The sequence below is a fragment of the Eutrigla gurnardus genome (assembly GCF_963514095.1).
Source record: "Eutrigla gurnardus genome assembly, chromosome: 22".
Lineage (NCBI taxonomy): Eukaryota > Metazoa > Chordata > Actinopteri > Perciformes > Triglidae > Eutrigla > Eutrigla gurnardus.
In genome coordinates this window covers 2,630,374-2,645,374 of record NC_139933.1, presented here as the reverse complement: position 1 = coordinate 2,645,374, position 15,001 = coordinate 2,630,374, and the positions used below count along the sequence as shown (strand labels likewise).

General features: G+C 43.0%; 1 protein-coding gene across 12 annotated transcripts in view; it reads left to right on the top strand.

Moving 5' to 3' along the window:
• LOC311033201 (rho GTPase-activating protein 23-like) overlaps positions 1-15,001 on the top strand; it is a 39,206-nt gene that overhangs the window by 11,740 nt on the left and 12,465 nt on the right. For 8 of the 12 annotated variants that reach the window (XM_084040458.1, XM_084040456.1, XM_084040457.1 and 5 more), the window contains exon 1: positions 12,442-12,693. The exons of 1 other annotated variant lie outside the window; for it this stretch is intronic. In XM_084040458.1, coding sequence (XP_083896584.1) covers positions 12,478-12,693 — 216 coding nt within the window. In that variant the 5' untranslated portion in view covers positions 12,442-12,477. Of the gene's footprint in view, positions 1-2,139; positions 2,312-12,441; positions 12,694-15,001 lie in introns of those variants that run through there. 3 more of the 12 variants (XM_084040461.1, XM_084040460.1, XM_084040455.1) reach the window with 2 other exon arrangements.

The window sequence follows — 15,001 nt, the reverse complement described above, 5'->3', positions numbered from 1 at the left end:
ACACACACATACACACACACACACACACACACACAGGCACACACACACACACACACAGGCACACACAATTCTCCCATTCAATTCCAAACAAAGCACACAAATAGAAGACAAATTGACCAAATGTAATAAACTGTAATAAAACAGTAAAGTTGTTTGATGATGATGGAAGTTGATAGTGGGGACATTCCATTATGGGGATAATCATAATAAATACTTTCACATGAGGGACTTGAAAAAGCTGTCTATCTTTCTGTCATGAAGGGAAGTGAAAGATAGAGCTGCTTTAAAAATAAAATAAAAAAGAACAGACACATTTAGACATGTTTTAATTTCTTCTTATAACTGCCTTCTAGAGCTTTCACTCACATCTCATGGTTTCATCAGAAGAAAGTTGTCATGTGTCACATGTTATATGTCACCTGATTTCCATATTTGCGTCATTTAATGATGATGTAGGCCTTCAACGGAACCATCTCCATGACAACACAGCGACCTCCATCCTGTGATGAAGGCCATGGGATGTGGGTGAAAGACCTGGAAAAAAACTAGTAAATGGACCCTGAGTGAAGTCAACAATAAACCTGTAAACTCAATGTCTTAGTCCTCTATAAAGTCCTCTAGATAGTCCTCTACCCAGTCCTCTATATAGTCCTCTATACAGTCCTCTATAAAGTCCTCTCGATAGTCCTCTACCCAGTCCTCTATAAAGTCCTCTATACAGTCCTCTACATAGTCCTCTACATAGTCCTCTACATAGTCCTTTACATAGTCCTCTACATAGTCCTCTATAAAGTCCTCTACATAGTCCTCTACCCAGTCCTCTATAAAGTCCTCTCGATAGTCCTCTACCCAGTCCTCTAGATAGTCCTCTATACAGTCCTCTACATAGTCCTCTACATAGTCCTCTATATAGTCCTCTATATAGTCCTCTATACAGTCCTCTACATAGTCCTCTACATAGTCCTCTATATAGTCCTCTATATAGTCCTCTATATAGTCCTCTATACAGTCCTCTACATAGTCCTCTATATAGTCCTCTATAAAGTCCTCTCGATAGTCCTCTACCCAGTCCTCTATAAAGTCCTCTATACAGTCCTCTACATAGTCCTCTATATAGTCCTCTACATAGTCCTCTATATAGTCCTCTATATAGTCCTCTATACAGTCCTCTACATAGTCCTCCATATAGTCCTCTATAAAGTCCTCTTGATAGTCCTCTACCCAGTCCTCTATAAAGTCCTCTATACAGTCCTCTACATAGTCCTCTATATAGTCCTCTATATAGTCCTCTATATAGTCCTCTACATAGTCCTCTACATAGTCCTCGACATAGTCCTTTACATAGTCCTCTACCCAGTCCTCTACCCAGTCCTCTATATAGTCCTCTAGATAGTCCTCTACACAGTCTTCTACATAGTCCTCTATAGTCCTCTGTAGTCCATAGTCCTCTATATAGTCCTCTACATAGTCCTCTATAGTCCTTTGTAGTCCATAGTCCTCTATATAGTCCTCTAGTCCTATATATAGTCCTCTACATAGTGCTCTACATAGTCCTTTACACAGTCCTCTACATAGTCCTCTATAGTCCTTTACACAGTCCTCTACATAGTCCTCTATAGTCCTCTACACAGTCCTCTACATAGTCCTCTATAGTCCTCTACATAGTCCTCTACACGTAGTCCTCTACATAGTCCTCTATATAGTCCTACAGTCTTCTACATAGTCCTCTACATAGTCCTCTACATAGTCCTCTATATAGTCCTACAGTCTTCTACATAGTCCTCTACATAGTCCTCTACATAGTCCTCTATATAGTCCTCTATATAGTCCTACAGTCTTCTACTTAGTCCTCTACATTGTCTAATCATTTATATTGCTAGTTGTTAATGTTAACGTGTCATGCCTCAACATGTCTGACATTTACCGGTAAGTCCTGGTGTTTAAAAAAATCTCTTAAAAAAAAGTGAATTGTGTCGTTTTACGCTTTTATTATGAAGTCCAATTCCCCACACTTCCGGTCGTATTGTGTTCTTAATATGGCGGCGTGACGCGGCTCGTCGCGGGACTGTTTACGTTGTAGAGAGGAGGAGGAGGAGGAGGAGGGGTGAGGAGGAGGAGGACCAGCACCGTTCAGTCCGGGCAGAAAACCCCGTTATCACCGACAGGACGTGAGGGTCGGAGAGGACCGGGTCCACTATGTTGACAGCAGACTAGTTCTAAACCGTTTCTTTGTTCGGGGTTCACAAACCGGAACCCGATGAATGGAGTTACTTTTTGCCTTGTTGGAATTCCTCCTCACTCGGAAACTGAAGTAAGTCAGATAAAAGGTCTCTCTGTCAGGACTGGAATCACTTAGTCCATCACGTTGTGTTCTTTTCTGATTAAAAGCTTAAATATATATCTAATATTCAGTTTAGCTAACGTTAAATACTGTTTTAGCCCCTCTTACCCGTTGGTGTTAGTTACACTCTGTTACAAACATTTAAATCACACTAAATTATTTTAAATATCCAACCCTAATGGACAATATTTGCTTTAAAATGTGAGTTAAAGTGAGTTTAACCAGTGTAATGGCTGCGTTGGTGGTGATGCGTTCAGGCTTCTGAATTCAGGATTCAGGATTCAGGTTTTATGCACTTCAATGTCAAGCCGTGAAAGAAGTGATGACTTCAAGTGTTGTTTTTTGTTTGAAAGCTCCTGGAGGGCAGATGCTGCCCAAAATGCATGATTCAAATAAAGTTGGACTAATTAGCATATAGGAATAATAGGAATAAACAGAGGATTGTGGTCTGAAAAAGTAAATATTCTTTTAACTTTATGGGCGACAGTGTATTTATATTTTGCTGCACATAACTGAATAATTTCTCCATGATTTCATGGGCATGCAGCACACATTTCTGCTGTGTGACGCCCCCGTTGCAGGGACGAGGTACGGGTGGGTGGGCAGGGAGACAATAAGAAATTGGTCTGGAATGCATGTATTTCCATATGCCAGCCCACATATGCAGTCAGTGACAGAAGGCACATTGTAGCCGTTGGGAGAAAAAATCCATTCAAATATTTACCCCCATATCTTCTTAACCATCACAGCAAATTAGATTTAACAAAGCACATTAATGAGGGAATCTGTTCTTCTTCTTCTTCTTGTCGCGTCGCATCACTTTGATCACTTCCGATCACACGCCACATTGTTCTTCGCCCTGGAGGCGTATATACTCTCTCTGCTCGCTGTGTGTGTGGTTTTCATATTGTTCACAGATTATTACTGTGGCTGATTGTGTCATGGCCCAGCTCCCATCGGGGGTCAGGGGTCATCAGTGCTGGAATTTTTTTTTGATTGAAGTGACAATCTGTGATGCGTTTGTATGGGATTATAATATTGTAAATGTCATATAGAGAGGAAGTGGGTCAGTTATTTATTCAGTTATTTTCTGGGTTGGAACTTCATTCAAACTCGATAAAAACAAATAAGGACCTTGCAAAAGAAAATATTGGTTCCTCCCACCCATTGTTTGGTGGTAGACTATAAATGAGTTAAATAAATGCTGTATTAATGCCAGTAGACCATATAATCATTGGGTCGTCCAACCCTAGTGGCTAAAGCAAGGTAGTCCACATGTTTTCCGGCTCCACCTGTTCCTAAAATATATGATTTATAACCTTTATTTTTGCAGAAATGTTGATTTGTTATAGTCCACTGATCGCTGCAGTGATGATGTATTTTTGTCGGCCAAACCCAGAGGGAAGCGTCACACTGGTTCCCTCAACAAAAAGATTCAGCTTCCAGCTTCAAAATGCAGCAAAAACAAAAGGTTAAATTCTCTTACGCTTGCGTTTTAAGCACGGACATTATTTTCTGGCGCCAAACCAAAAACACATTAAAAAAAACACTTCAAGGCGAGGGAACTGGTGCACAAAATGCTGACTCATTTCCATATTTGAGGACTCATTCCCGCAACACTCCATAACAATAATGGCTCCACTTCTGTTCAAGTGTTCCAGTAAGTCGGGACCAGCACCAGTACCCTGGAACTGGAGCAGATGACATTGTTATTGTTTACACCTGAGCTTCCGATGCTGACTTCCATGAAAAACGCCTGTAAGAAGCTCCAGCATGTTACGGATATGATACGAGTTCATTGTACACATTGAAGCCCGGATTAGTTGACTTTACTTTACTTTAATACGAGGCAACTGATTCCACGTAAACCATTAAAGTAATGCATAGTAGAGAAACTTAATTTGTTTAAGTAAATTCAACATAAACACCAAAAGGACTGGACATAAGTTGAACCGACTAAAAGGCAAATCATTTGTACTTAAAATCTCTTGTCAAATCAACTTTCCAATCGTTCAACTCAGATTTTTAAGTTAGATTTACTATTTTTTCCAACTGCATTCAGTTTAATTTATCATTCATCAAAATACAATTTTATCAAAAATATATTCCCCACTAAAATCATGACATATAGTCATAAAATATATAATTAATTAACACAAAATGCAGCTTAAACAAGCTGTGAGCAGTAAAAACCACAGACATGTTTTTCAGATGAATGGCAGCATAACTTTAAATCAAATTCATACTAAGGAACAAGTTCCTCTTCTCACTGTTTGACCATTATCTGTATTCTTCACCACTATTTCCAAACGTCTGGGTTACCTCCACCTCCACCCATCAGATTCTGTGTGTTCAGTCGAGCAGGCTCCTCTGGCCTTATATGTCCTGTATCAGGCTGCCCAATGTTGCCCTCAGCTCAGGCAAGTAATGGCTAATTAGTTTCTGCTGGTTTCACTTCACGTGATCAGAAGAGTCAAACTGTGGCGTTTCATATAATTATCCCGGTAATCATCGAAATATGCTTAAAACTCTGAAAACACCACTGGAATCACTTTACAAATTTGTTAAGAAGCAAATATTTGTATTTACGACACATTTTCTTTTAGTGAACATCCTTTTTAGTGAAAAATAATCAAATTATCTTAAATGAGATGATCATAAATCACAAGTCTCCCTGCATAAATAAAAGATGAATTAATAAAATATTTAAGTATGCTGCATTTTCAAATCTCGTCAGGCACTTTCCCCTTGACTGGTCCTTTTATTGATTATTTGGAGGAAATTATACCAGCCCTGACAAAGGAGGGTCACCTATCCGCCACCGTAACCATGGCGATAGTAGATGTACAGTGAGACGGTACCGGCACTCATAATGCATGGAGCGTAAATAGCTCTGTGAAAGAGTAAATCAAATGGAAAAGAGAAAGACATGGAGGACTGAGTGCTGATGAAGCAGCCTAATAGGTTAGATTACATCCTGGAAAAAAGTGTGATCAATATAGTTTCATCTTTTATTGATAGCTAACAGATGGATGTCAGTTTTGTTGCTCCTCTGTGTGTTAGTGTATCACTGGAGTACGTGAAGTTATTCTATATTTCTTTCTTCATACATACATATGTCATACAGAATAAAACTATTTGTTTTTTAACTAAATGTAAAGTGACACCATGTTAAAGTTCCTTTTTAAAGAGGTTTTTTTGTGAATCACAATTATTTTGGCCGGTGTGATCGTGACATGAAATGTTCATTTCGAGACTCTTTCTCTCTCTCGTCTGTGGCTTTCAGCCCCGAAGCATTTATAAGCACCAATAAAGTCTATTTTTATACCTTTATTTTTCAAAGAAAAACCTGTTTTGTGGCTGTCTGTGCTGCAGGAAGATCAGTTACGTCTTATCTAAATCATGTGATCCTACCTCATGTTTGTTCTCATGTTCCCTGCTGTTCCAGCTGTGGCTTATGGCAGGCACATGTTTAATACTTAACAGCTTGTCAGCATCATTAAATTAGCTTTCTCTCTCTCTCTCGTTCTCCCGTGCACCGCTCTGAGTGGAATACAGAGCTCGTCTTGTCGTTCACAGGCTTGTTGAATACATTTGGTGCAGGTGATGCATGATCGGGCCTCGGGGTGTTCAGCCGACGTCCTACCCCCCTTTTTTGGGGTTGAACGCGGTGACGGTTCTCTCTGGAAATTTAAATGATGGTCGTTGTCGAGATCACAGATTGTTATTATGTGGAGTCCGGTAGCCACACCCTTCTATAGCTCTCAACATCTCAGATCTCTGTCCTTTTCTGTCTCCTTCCAACTACTAGTGTGTGTGTGTGTGTGTGTGTGTGTGTCCTTGTTGTGTTGTTGGCTGTACTGTATGGCAGAGAGGGGTCTATGTGTGTGTGGAGGGGGGGGGGGGGGGGACTTGCAGTGAAATGTGACAATGGAGCTCTGTTAAGCTGTGTGTGTGTGTGTTTGTGTGTGTGTGTGTGTGTGTGTGTGTGTGTGTGTGTGTGTGTGTGTGTGTGTGTGTGTGTGTGTGTGTGTGTGTGTGTGTGTGTGTGTGTGTGTGTGTGAGAAAGACAGGAATGATGTGGGTAGATGCTGTGTGGGTCAAGGTTGAAAGGTCAAACATGAGGCCAGTACAGCCTTGTTTAACGGTGATGATAAACCCATGGGAGGAAGTGTGTGTGTGTGTGTGTGTGTGTGTGTGTGTGTGTGTGTGTGTGTGTGTGTGTCTTTCTACACACACACACACACACACACACACACACACACACACACACACTAGCCATTCTTCCTCCAACAGGTGGGCTGCTCAGGAATGTGGCAATGAATGAGTGTGAGCTTTATTACATTGCAACACTGGCATGAACGGCAACCTTACTGGATCTGGATCCATCTGGATTCTGGTCTGGTGGACTCTAAATGGACCATAATGTACTAAATGAACATCATGCTGGATTGAAGAAGACTTGAAACTAGAGATTGAGACCATAAACTCATGTTTACAATGTTTACTGAGATAATACATCAAGAGAGAAGTAGGACCATTTTCTCATAGACTTCTATACAACCAGAGAGGAGTCGCCCCCTGGTGGCCAGCAGAGAGAATGCAAGTTCAAGCCACTACAGCGTTGGCTTCACTTTGACGACTGGGTGGAAACAGATCAATGAAACGGATAAAAAAAAGGGTCTCGTGGTGCTCAGGAGGGATCAGCTGCAGTCAATTACTGCTGCTGTCTGCTCGTAACGTTGTGTGTTTGTTTCTGTGTGAGTGTGGATGGCTGTACACATGCCCCCCCCCCTCCAGCTGGATCTCTGGGGGGGAGGGTCTGGACCCATCTGGGCACCCAGCTGCTGCTCTGTGCTTTTGGGATCAGGTACCTCACTGAACTGTCTCATGGTGTATTAATACTCGGGCGTATGTGCTATCCAGTGTGAAGTACTTCTGATGAATCCAAACCCCCCGTTTAGGCCGTTTTTTCCTATAACATCAAAGACGATGAGCTCAGTCTCCCGTCATCCACTGATTTCAGCGTTTTCATCGTGTTTCTGAGCCGAACACGGATCCCAAAATAGACGGTTGTCAAACTTGCCAGCTCGGTGGAAGGCAGAGCAAAGTAATGCAGCTAACCAGATTCAAAACAAGGCAACAGATCTCATCATTGTGTCAATGGGGATTTGCCCATAACGGGCAAACACACACACAAACACACACACACACACACACACACACACACACACACACACACACACACACACACACACAGCTGATGTTGATTATTTCTGGAGTTCTCTCTGTGACACTGATGTAGTGTTTCCACAGCTGATGCATATTGTGGTTGGTCCCTCCGTAGACCGGATTCTGTTGGTTTTAGGACACTACGAGTTTTCCAATCACTTGTTTGTGGACTATGGCTTTGAAGCCTTGAGTTTGGCACCATCTTGTATTGTTACAACCAGTGAAAGGAAGTGACCATATTTGGAGTGTGGAGGAGCGACGGGTGGATCCGATGAACACAAGCAGCAGAACCTTACTGGGTCTGGATCCATCTGGATTCTGGTGTGAAGCTAGCATCATAACTCAAGGTTAACTTTACAGCTACAGTGTTAACGTCATCTTAGTAGCTAATTGGTAGCGTGGTAGCGACCTGTCGATCACAAGGTAGCCCCGCCCCCTAAAGGAACCCCTGCTTCATGGTGTATTTTTTGGCGTGGATGGAAAAAGGAAGCAAATATTTGGACTATGAGTGTGTCCGACTGGTTTTTGGTACGGAACAATAATCCTACTGAGGCCTTGTTATCGATGTTTCTGTCAGTGTAGTATCCTCCGCTCTTGTTTCCTTCCTTTCTTCTAGCGCTGCGTTCTTCCATCAGACACATAGAGCCTCTGTCTAATGCAGAACAATGGCCTTATGCATGTTCCTGGGCTGGTCTCTGGTCAGCGCTAGTCTACAGTAAAGCTAGTGGAGACTGAGGAGCAAGCTGATCTCAGAGCAGGTCATATGCAGGCAGTGATATACGTTTACAGGCCGACTGGTTTCTTACTTCTTATAAAGAGACAATATAATGTGTTTAGTGTTTTAGATGATGGTTGTTCAGACCAGCCTCGTGGCAGCAGCTTTGTCTCACATGAAAACAGTTCAAATAAATGAATTTGTGGTTATTTTTAGTTCAGAACGATTTTCACAGCTGACTAAAAATAGGTCAGTTAGAGACGTTGGTCTGCTTTCGTCAGAGACACATTATGAGTGCATGTGCTCTCCTTTGATACTCATTCATGCCTCCAGACACCGTCCTTACTCATGTTAGCATGTTCATTTCAGTCGGTGAACTATAGATAGATTTATACCTCGGGGTCCAAGTTAGCCAGCGTGCTTATTGATGTGACAGACAGGAAGCTGTGCAGAGCCATGTTTATCTATATATATACATGCATACATACATACATGCATACATACATAGTATAGTATCATTAAATTAATGTTCAATGAGCTTTCTTTGTGTTTGCTTGATGGTCTATGACTTGTTTGAGACCTCTAATAGAACTAAACATGACATAATGGGTTGTTTATGGTCTGTTTGTATCATGGTTTACATGTAGGTTTTGTTTGTGAGGACAAGCATGCCTGTTTAAGATGTGCTGTATAGACTGTGACTGTGAAGAGGACTGTTCTGTGTGCAGCTCTTTGCTGCTCTTTGCAATGCAGTGCTGCCCCCTTGTGGCTGTAAGTTGGAATGACGTTTTCTCTGTGTCTCTGCTGTGTCTGAGTAGTGTTAAGATGAGTGTCTTTAAACATTTCTGAGTCAGAAGGTTGGATTTGGAGTCAAAAAAATGGTTGAAATACTCCCAGTATATTATAATGGGATGTTTGATATGAGCATAAGGTTTCCTGGTCTTTCTCAGGACAGGAAGCTGATTATTTTAGAAGGAAGAGAGGCTTCAGCCATACATACTGTATGTAACAGAAGTATGTAACCAGTTCATGTTCTCATTTACTATAACGTATTTTACTATTAATTAGTAACACCTTTGACTTCTAAAGCAAAATCATAGTTAGCTGGACTAATGTAGGCTACTATCTAGACCTCTGAGGGACCACAGACAGTCTCTGGTTCCTCCACATAGTCTGGTCTGGTCTCTGGACTAATGTGGTCTACTATCTAGACCTCTTGGGGACCACAGACAGTCTCTGGTTCCTCCACATAGTCTGGTCTGGTCTCTGGACTAATGTGAGCTACTATTTGGACCTCTAGGGGACCACAGACAGTCTCTGGTTTCTCCGCATGGTCTGGTCTGGTCTCTGGACTAATGTGAGCTACTATCTAGACCTCTGAGGGACCACAGACAGTCTCTGGTTTCTCCACATAGTCTGGTCTGGTCTCTATTATCCTCTCTAGCTCTAGTTTAGTTTATCTTGGTAGACTTTCCCCTCTAACGGGTTCTTAAATGGACATTTTGCTCTCCCCACACTTAGTTTACTCGACGTGATTTTGCCCTCCAGGGATCGTCTTTCTCTCCTCTTACTTGCTGAGTCGTTCCTCTCTCTGTGTCTTCTCCCTTTCAGACTGAGATTCTGGCCGACAGCTCTTTATTTACCTTTCTTCTCTTCCCACTCGTCCTCTTAACTTCACTTGACCCCTGCATCACATTTAGAAGTTTAAAACTCACTTAACTGAAGTGGCTGAATTTCATTTGCATATCAACAAGATTTATGTTTATTTCGCGTGTGTTATTTCCTTTATACTCTCACAGCAGAGTCTTCGTTAACTGCATTGGTAGCTACCTGTCAATCACAAAGTAGACGTGCTAAAGCATCCCCTGCTTTATTTCACTCTAATTAGACCATAATGTACTAAATGAACATCCTGCTGGATTGAAGAAGACTTGAAACTTTGAGACCATAAACTCATGTTTACTTAGATAATAAATCAAGAGAAGTCGAGTCATTTTCTCATAAACTTCCATGCAATCAGACTTCCTTTTCAACCAGAGGAGTCGCCCCCTGATGGCCAATAGAGAGATTGCAATTTTAAGGTCACTTTTTACAATATCTGACAATATCTCCAACACGATTTTTATTGAATTTTGAATGTGATTTGAATGGTTAAAGGTTATTTCTGCCTTGGTCTGTGAACATGAACTGAACCGACAGCCACAGATGAGCAGTTTTCCTCACAGCCATCTCGTTCTTTGTCGCCCTCCGACCAGCGGTGACCGCCTTGAGCTCCCGTCGAGTCCTCGGAAAGCCGAGGCTAAAACATCAGGGCAGAACAGATGCTTATTCTCCTCTGACTCATACATCACATTATGTTATTTCTGTCCTCCATTATTATGAGTCCTCACAGTCAGTAAAACGCTCTTTTTGCCCTGACTGAACATGCAATCCTCCAAAGGAGAGGCATGCACTGATGTAATACTCGCTCTTTGGCTGTGTAGGTTTTGTTTTACATTCAGGGTGAAGAGTGTAAAGGAAGGAAGAGAGGGTGTTTGTGGAGAAGTTGAAACTAAAGTAGTGCAGAGGAGAGAGAAAAAAGCCAGGGGAGGATGGTGAGGCGAGAGCTGCGGAGGCTGCTGGGTGATGTTTGCATGGACGTCAGTCTCTTTTAGCGTCTCTACGTCCCACTTCTCCCTCTTTATCCTCATTCTCTCTTTGTCTGTCGTTTTGGCTGCTCTCAGGTGTCAATGAGAAGAGGACTGAGGGGCCGACAGCTCCAGAGACGTATTCAAAAAGCACACATATTTATTTTATAATCTCACAGAAACACTACGGCGCCAGCAGAGAGAATGCAAGTTTAAGGCACTTCAGCTTTGGCTTCACTTTTCAGAACTAGAGGTTGTAATTCATAGAAAACACTAATAATATAAAATGTGAACCATGTGAGTTTTCCTTTCATGATGCTGATGCATAATAGATCGTTGCTTGATCGTTAATTGCTTGTTGTTCTGATCTACTAATCATTGAATGAAATAACTGTTTTCACACAGCTCATAGTGTAGCCTGGTTACCAACAGCCAGCAGGTTGTGAGACTAAAAGGAGGAGACAGGGACACACACACACACACACACACACACACACACACACACACACACACACACACACACACACACACACACACACACAGAGTAATGCTTCTCTACCAATGGGCTGGACTGTGTAGCTAAAGGATGAGAGGAATGTGAGAGAGAGAGGGGAGAGAGAGCAGGGATGTCAGCAAATATACCCATGGGAGAGAGAGAGAGGGGGGGAGAGAGAGGGGGAGGCATGTCAGGGTTGAGAGGAGGCTGGACGATACTTAGACAGCAGTAAAGATAGTCAGCCACGGCCGACGCTGGACTAAACAGCATGGAGGGGGACACGCAGGATCTCTGGGCAGCAGCTTGGGATCGTATCCAAGCCTAAAAATCTGGATCGGACCACAAAACCGCCGTCTCAGCTCAACTGGTCCAGCAGCAGAATTCAACTGGTCCGGGACGGTGCGCTGAATTTAAGCCGACTCTCACAGCAGCAGCAGCAGCAACAACCAACCGACCGGTACTTCAGGGAAATGTGCTTTTTTTTCCTGACAGCGGGACGAATCAGCTCTGAAAGGACTAGTTGACATTCGTACGCTGCCACTGTACTTACACCGGGACCAATTGCTGTTCAAAATGACGCTTCACATTGAAAGAGCCAGGATGCTGTTAAAGTGTAGGAATTCCTCACCGAGAACTGTGAACTGGACGAAATGAAAGGTGAAAGAAGACGGGAAGAGGTTGAGATTTTCACGGCTGTTTTTGCATCCTTAAAAAGTGACCAAGTCAAACTTACTTCACAGATTGGTAAAAATGCTCAAGACAACATAGAGAATCAGACAAAACATGACAAATGAAGTGGATGTCATGGTTTGACCATCTGTGTTTGAGATTCAACAAACAAAGAAAGAATGAATGATAAAATCAACTCAAGGATTACAAATTCACAAGACTTGGTGCTCTGAATCCCCAGCCCTGATTGTGATTGTGTTTTGATGCTTCTGGCCATGGCGTGTCGGGCAGAGATCCTGCGGAGGTGACCAGATATCTCAGCTGTGGGGTCTGGAGTGTCGTGGCCCCCGGTGTTTGTGTGCGTTTCGCTGCGTAGACGTATGAATGTGGCGGTGCTATGCTGAGGGTGTCGGGTGTTGCTCCAGCTCCGTCGGGCCACGAGTGGCGATTCCAGTGTTCTGTTGGCGTGGACTGTAGCGACGCCGAACCTCGCTGTATCTGGCTGGCGGTTCTAAGGGGCATTTCACCGCACGGCTCCCCGCGCCCGACCCCCATCACATCGCCACGGAGACGGGGCTCCCGGAGGGTCATACAGCGCCATCGCTTGTCCTGGGTAAGAGTGGGAAACAGTGTCATTATTAGCTGGGATGCAGACAGAGATCAATGCAAAGACGAGAAATTTGATGAAACAAATGTTGTCTCCTGTGTCTGTGGTCCCCTAGAGGTCTAGATAGTAGCTCATATTAGTCCAGAGACCAGACCAGACTATGTGGAGGAACCAGAGACTGTCTGTGGTCCCCTAGAGGTCTAGATAGTAGCTCATATTAGTCCAGAGACCAGACCAGACTATGTGGAGGAACCAGAGACTGTCTGTGGTCCAAACAACTGCTGTATTTATGTCTAGATGACCTTATTTGGAGTGTTGATGGAGCAGCTACAATGCTAGCATGGCTTAGCACCATCAACCAGACTCCATTCAGAATACAAGCATTTTAAAAGTTGTTTGCCTGTCCTCTCACAGACAGACCTAACAAAGCATGACTTCACACTTTTTATAAATTGTCATCATTATGGAGTTATTTCAGCATCCTTTTTACCTGTTTATTGCTGTTAAATCACAGCTAAATAGTTTATTTCGGGTTCATCCAGCTGTAGTGAACCATTTGACGTGTCTTGCTGCAGCTTGGTGAAAGTCACCGAGCACCTCTGGATGTTCATTTAGTCAATTAGGGTCCATTTAGAGTCAAACAGGCCGTAAAACAGGGGATGCTTTAAAACCTGGACCAGGTTTTAAATCAGCCTGTGGTCCATCGTTGTATGTAGATCTAAAAAACGCCATATCTGTCATTGTTCTGAAGGCTCTTCATCTCCTGTCTGATCTGATGACTGTGGACAGGTGTATTTCCTCCGGGATGCTTCTTCGGCCATCTTGCTTTAACCTTCCCTGTCTGCTCTGATTAGTGCTAAAGAAGGACGCCATTAGTGACCACCCAGTCCTGGTTCGAGCTCAAAGTTGACGTCGCTGCTCCCGACGTCAGCGGTGAATATAAGTCGGGTTTCTGGATGAAGGGGCTGCACGGAGCAGCTATTAACCAGCCTGTCATCGTGTCCAGTTTGGAGGGTGAATCGGCATGTGGGGTTTGATTCATTGGAGGGTGTGTGTTATGCCATATCTCCGTGCCTCCTTAAGGTGTTATGTAACGCAGCACTGAGGGGGCCTGTTGACTAGCAGAGGGGAAGACGAGGCTGATTCATGTGGGTGTGTGTGTGGTCGGCCTTTTACAGCAAATGTTGAAGTTTGCATCGAGGATGTGTATGTTTGGCATGCTGGGTTTGGTATACGTCTGTGTTATCTGATGTGTGTATGCAGGGGGAGTCTTCTTCCATGACTAGTGCAGGAGACCAGGAGGTAAATGAGTGAGTGGCCCCACGTTAATAGAGCTGAAGACTCTTATCTAGACCAGGAGGGAGAAACAATATTACTCATCAATTCTCTGTTTAAGATCCTTTCATGGATGTTTATAAAAGTAGGAGATTGGTGTTTTTCTACTGTTGAAGGTGTTTTTTGTCTCTGGACAGCATTTAACTTTGGCCAATACTGTGTGACTACAGCATATTCAAGCTAACGGGTCTAAAACAACTAACAGAGCTAACAGCTAATGGTACATAACACAGCAGGAACCACAGTTTCTGTTCAGATGATGTGTAAATACTCAGCATGAAGTCACATATTTAATTAAAGAGCCTAAAATAAAGATGATGTGCTCAATGTAATAATAAAACACACTGTGGCATGTCGGCATTTCACACTGCGAATGAGTGGGTGGGTGAGTAAGAGGTGTGTGTGTGTGTGTGTGTGTGTGTGTGTGTGTGTGTGTGTGTGTGTGTGTGTGTGTGTGTGTGTGTGTGTGTGTGTGTGTGTGTGTGTGTGTGCAGCATCCCACCTCTATGTTTACATTCACCCATGTGTGAAATATCACCTGTTGTTATTAGGAAGCTAGTTATCTCTAAAAGTCATCTTCTGCTCTGAGGTTTATTTTGGTAAAACGTTAAAAATGGCCAAAGAAACATCAGTTTGAAGTTCGAAAGTTAGAAATTTCAAGTGGGAAAAATCTGATTTGTCCTGAAGGCATCGTAACTTCACTGGTTTCTGGCTTTGAGAGTCCAGCGACTAAACCTTCCATGGAAATAACAGATTTGGAATCGTTAATTTCGGTGGCATCCCCCTTTAATCTGGAACGAATGCGTCTCCTACGATCTCTGCTCGGTCGCAATCGTGGAGCCGAAAGAATTCCCCAAATCACCGCCATCCACTTCCTGTCTCAAGAAGCAGACTTCCTGTTGTTTTTGGCATCGTCGGGTTCGAGAGTTTTTTGTGTACAATGAGAGTGTGTGCTTTTAGGGTGGTCGAATATTTTCTT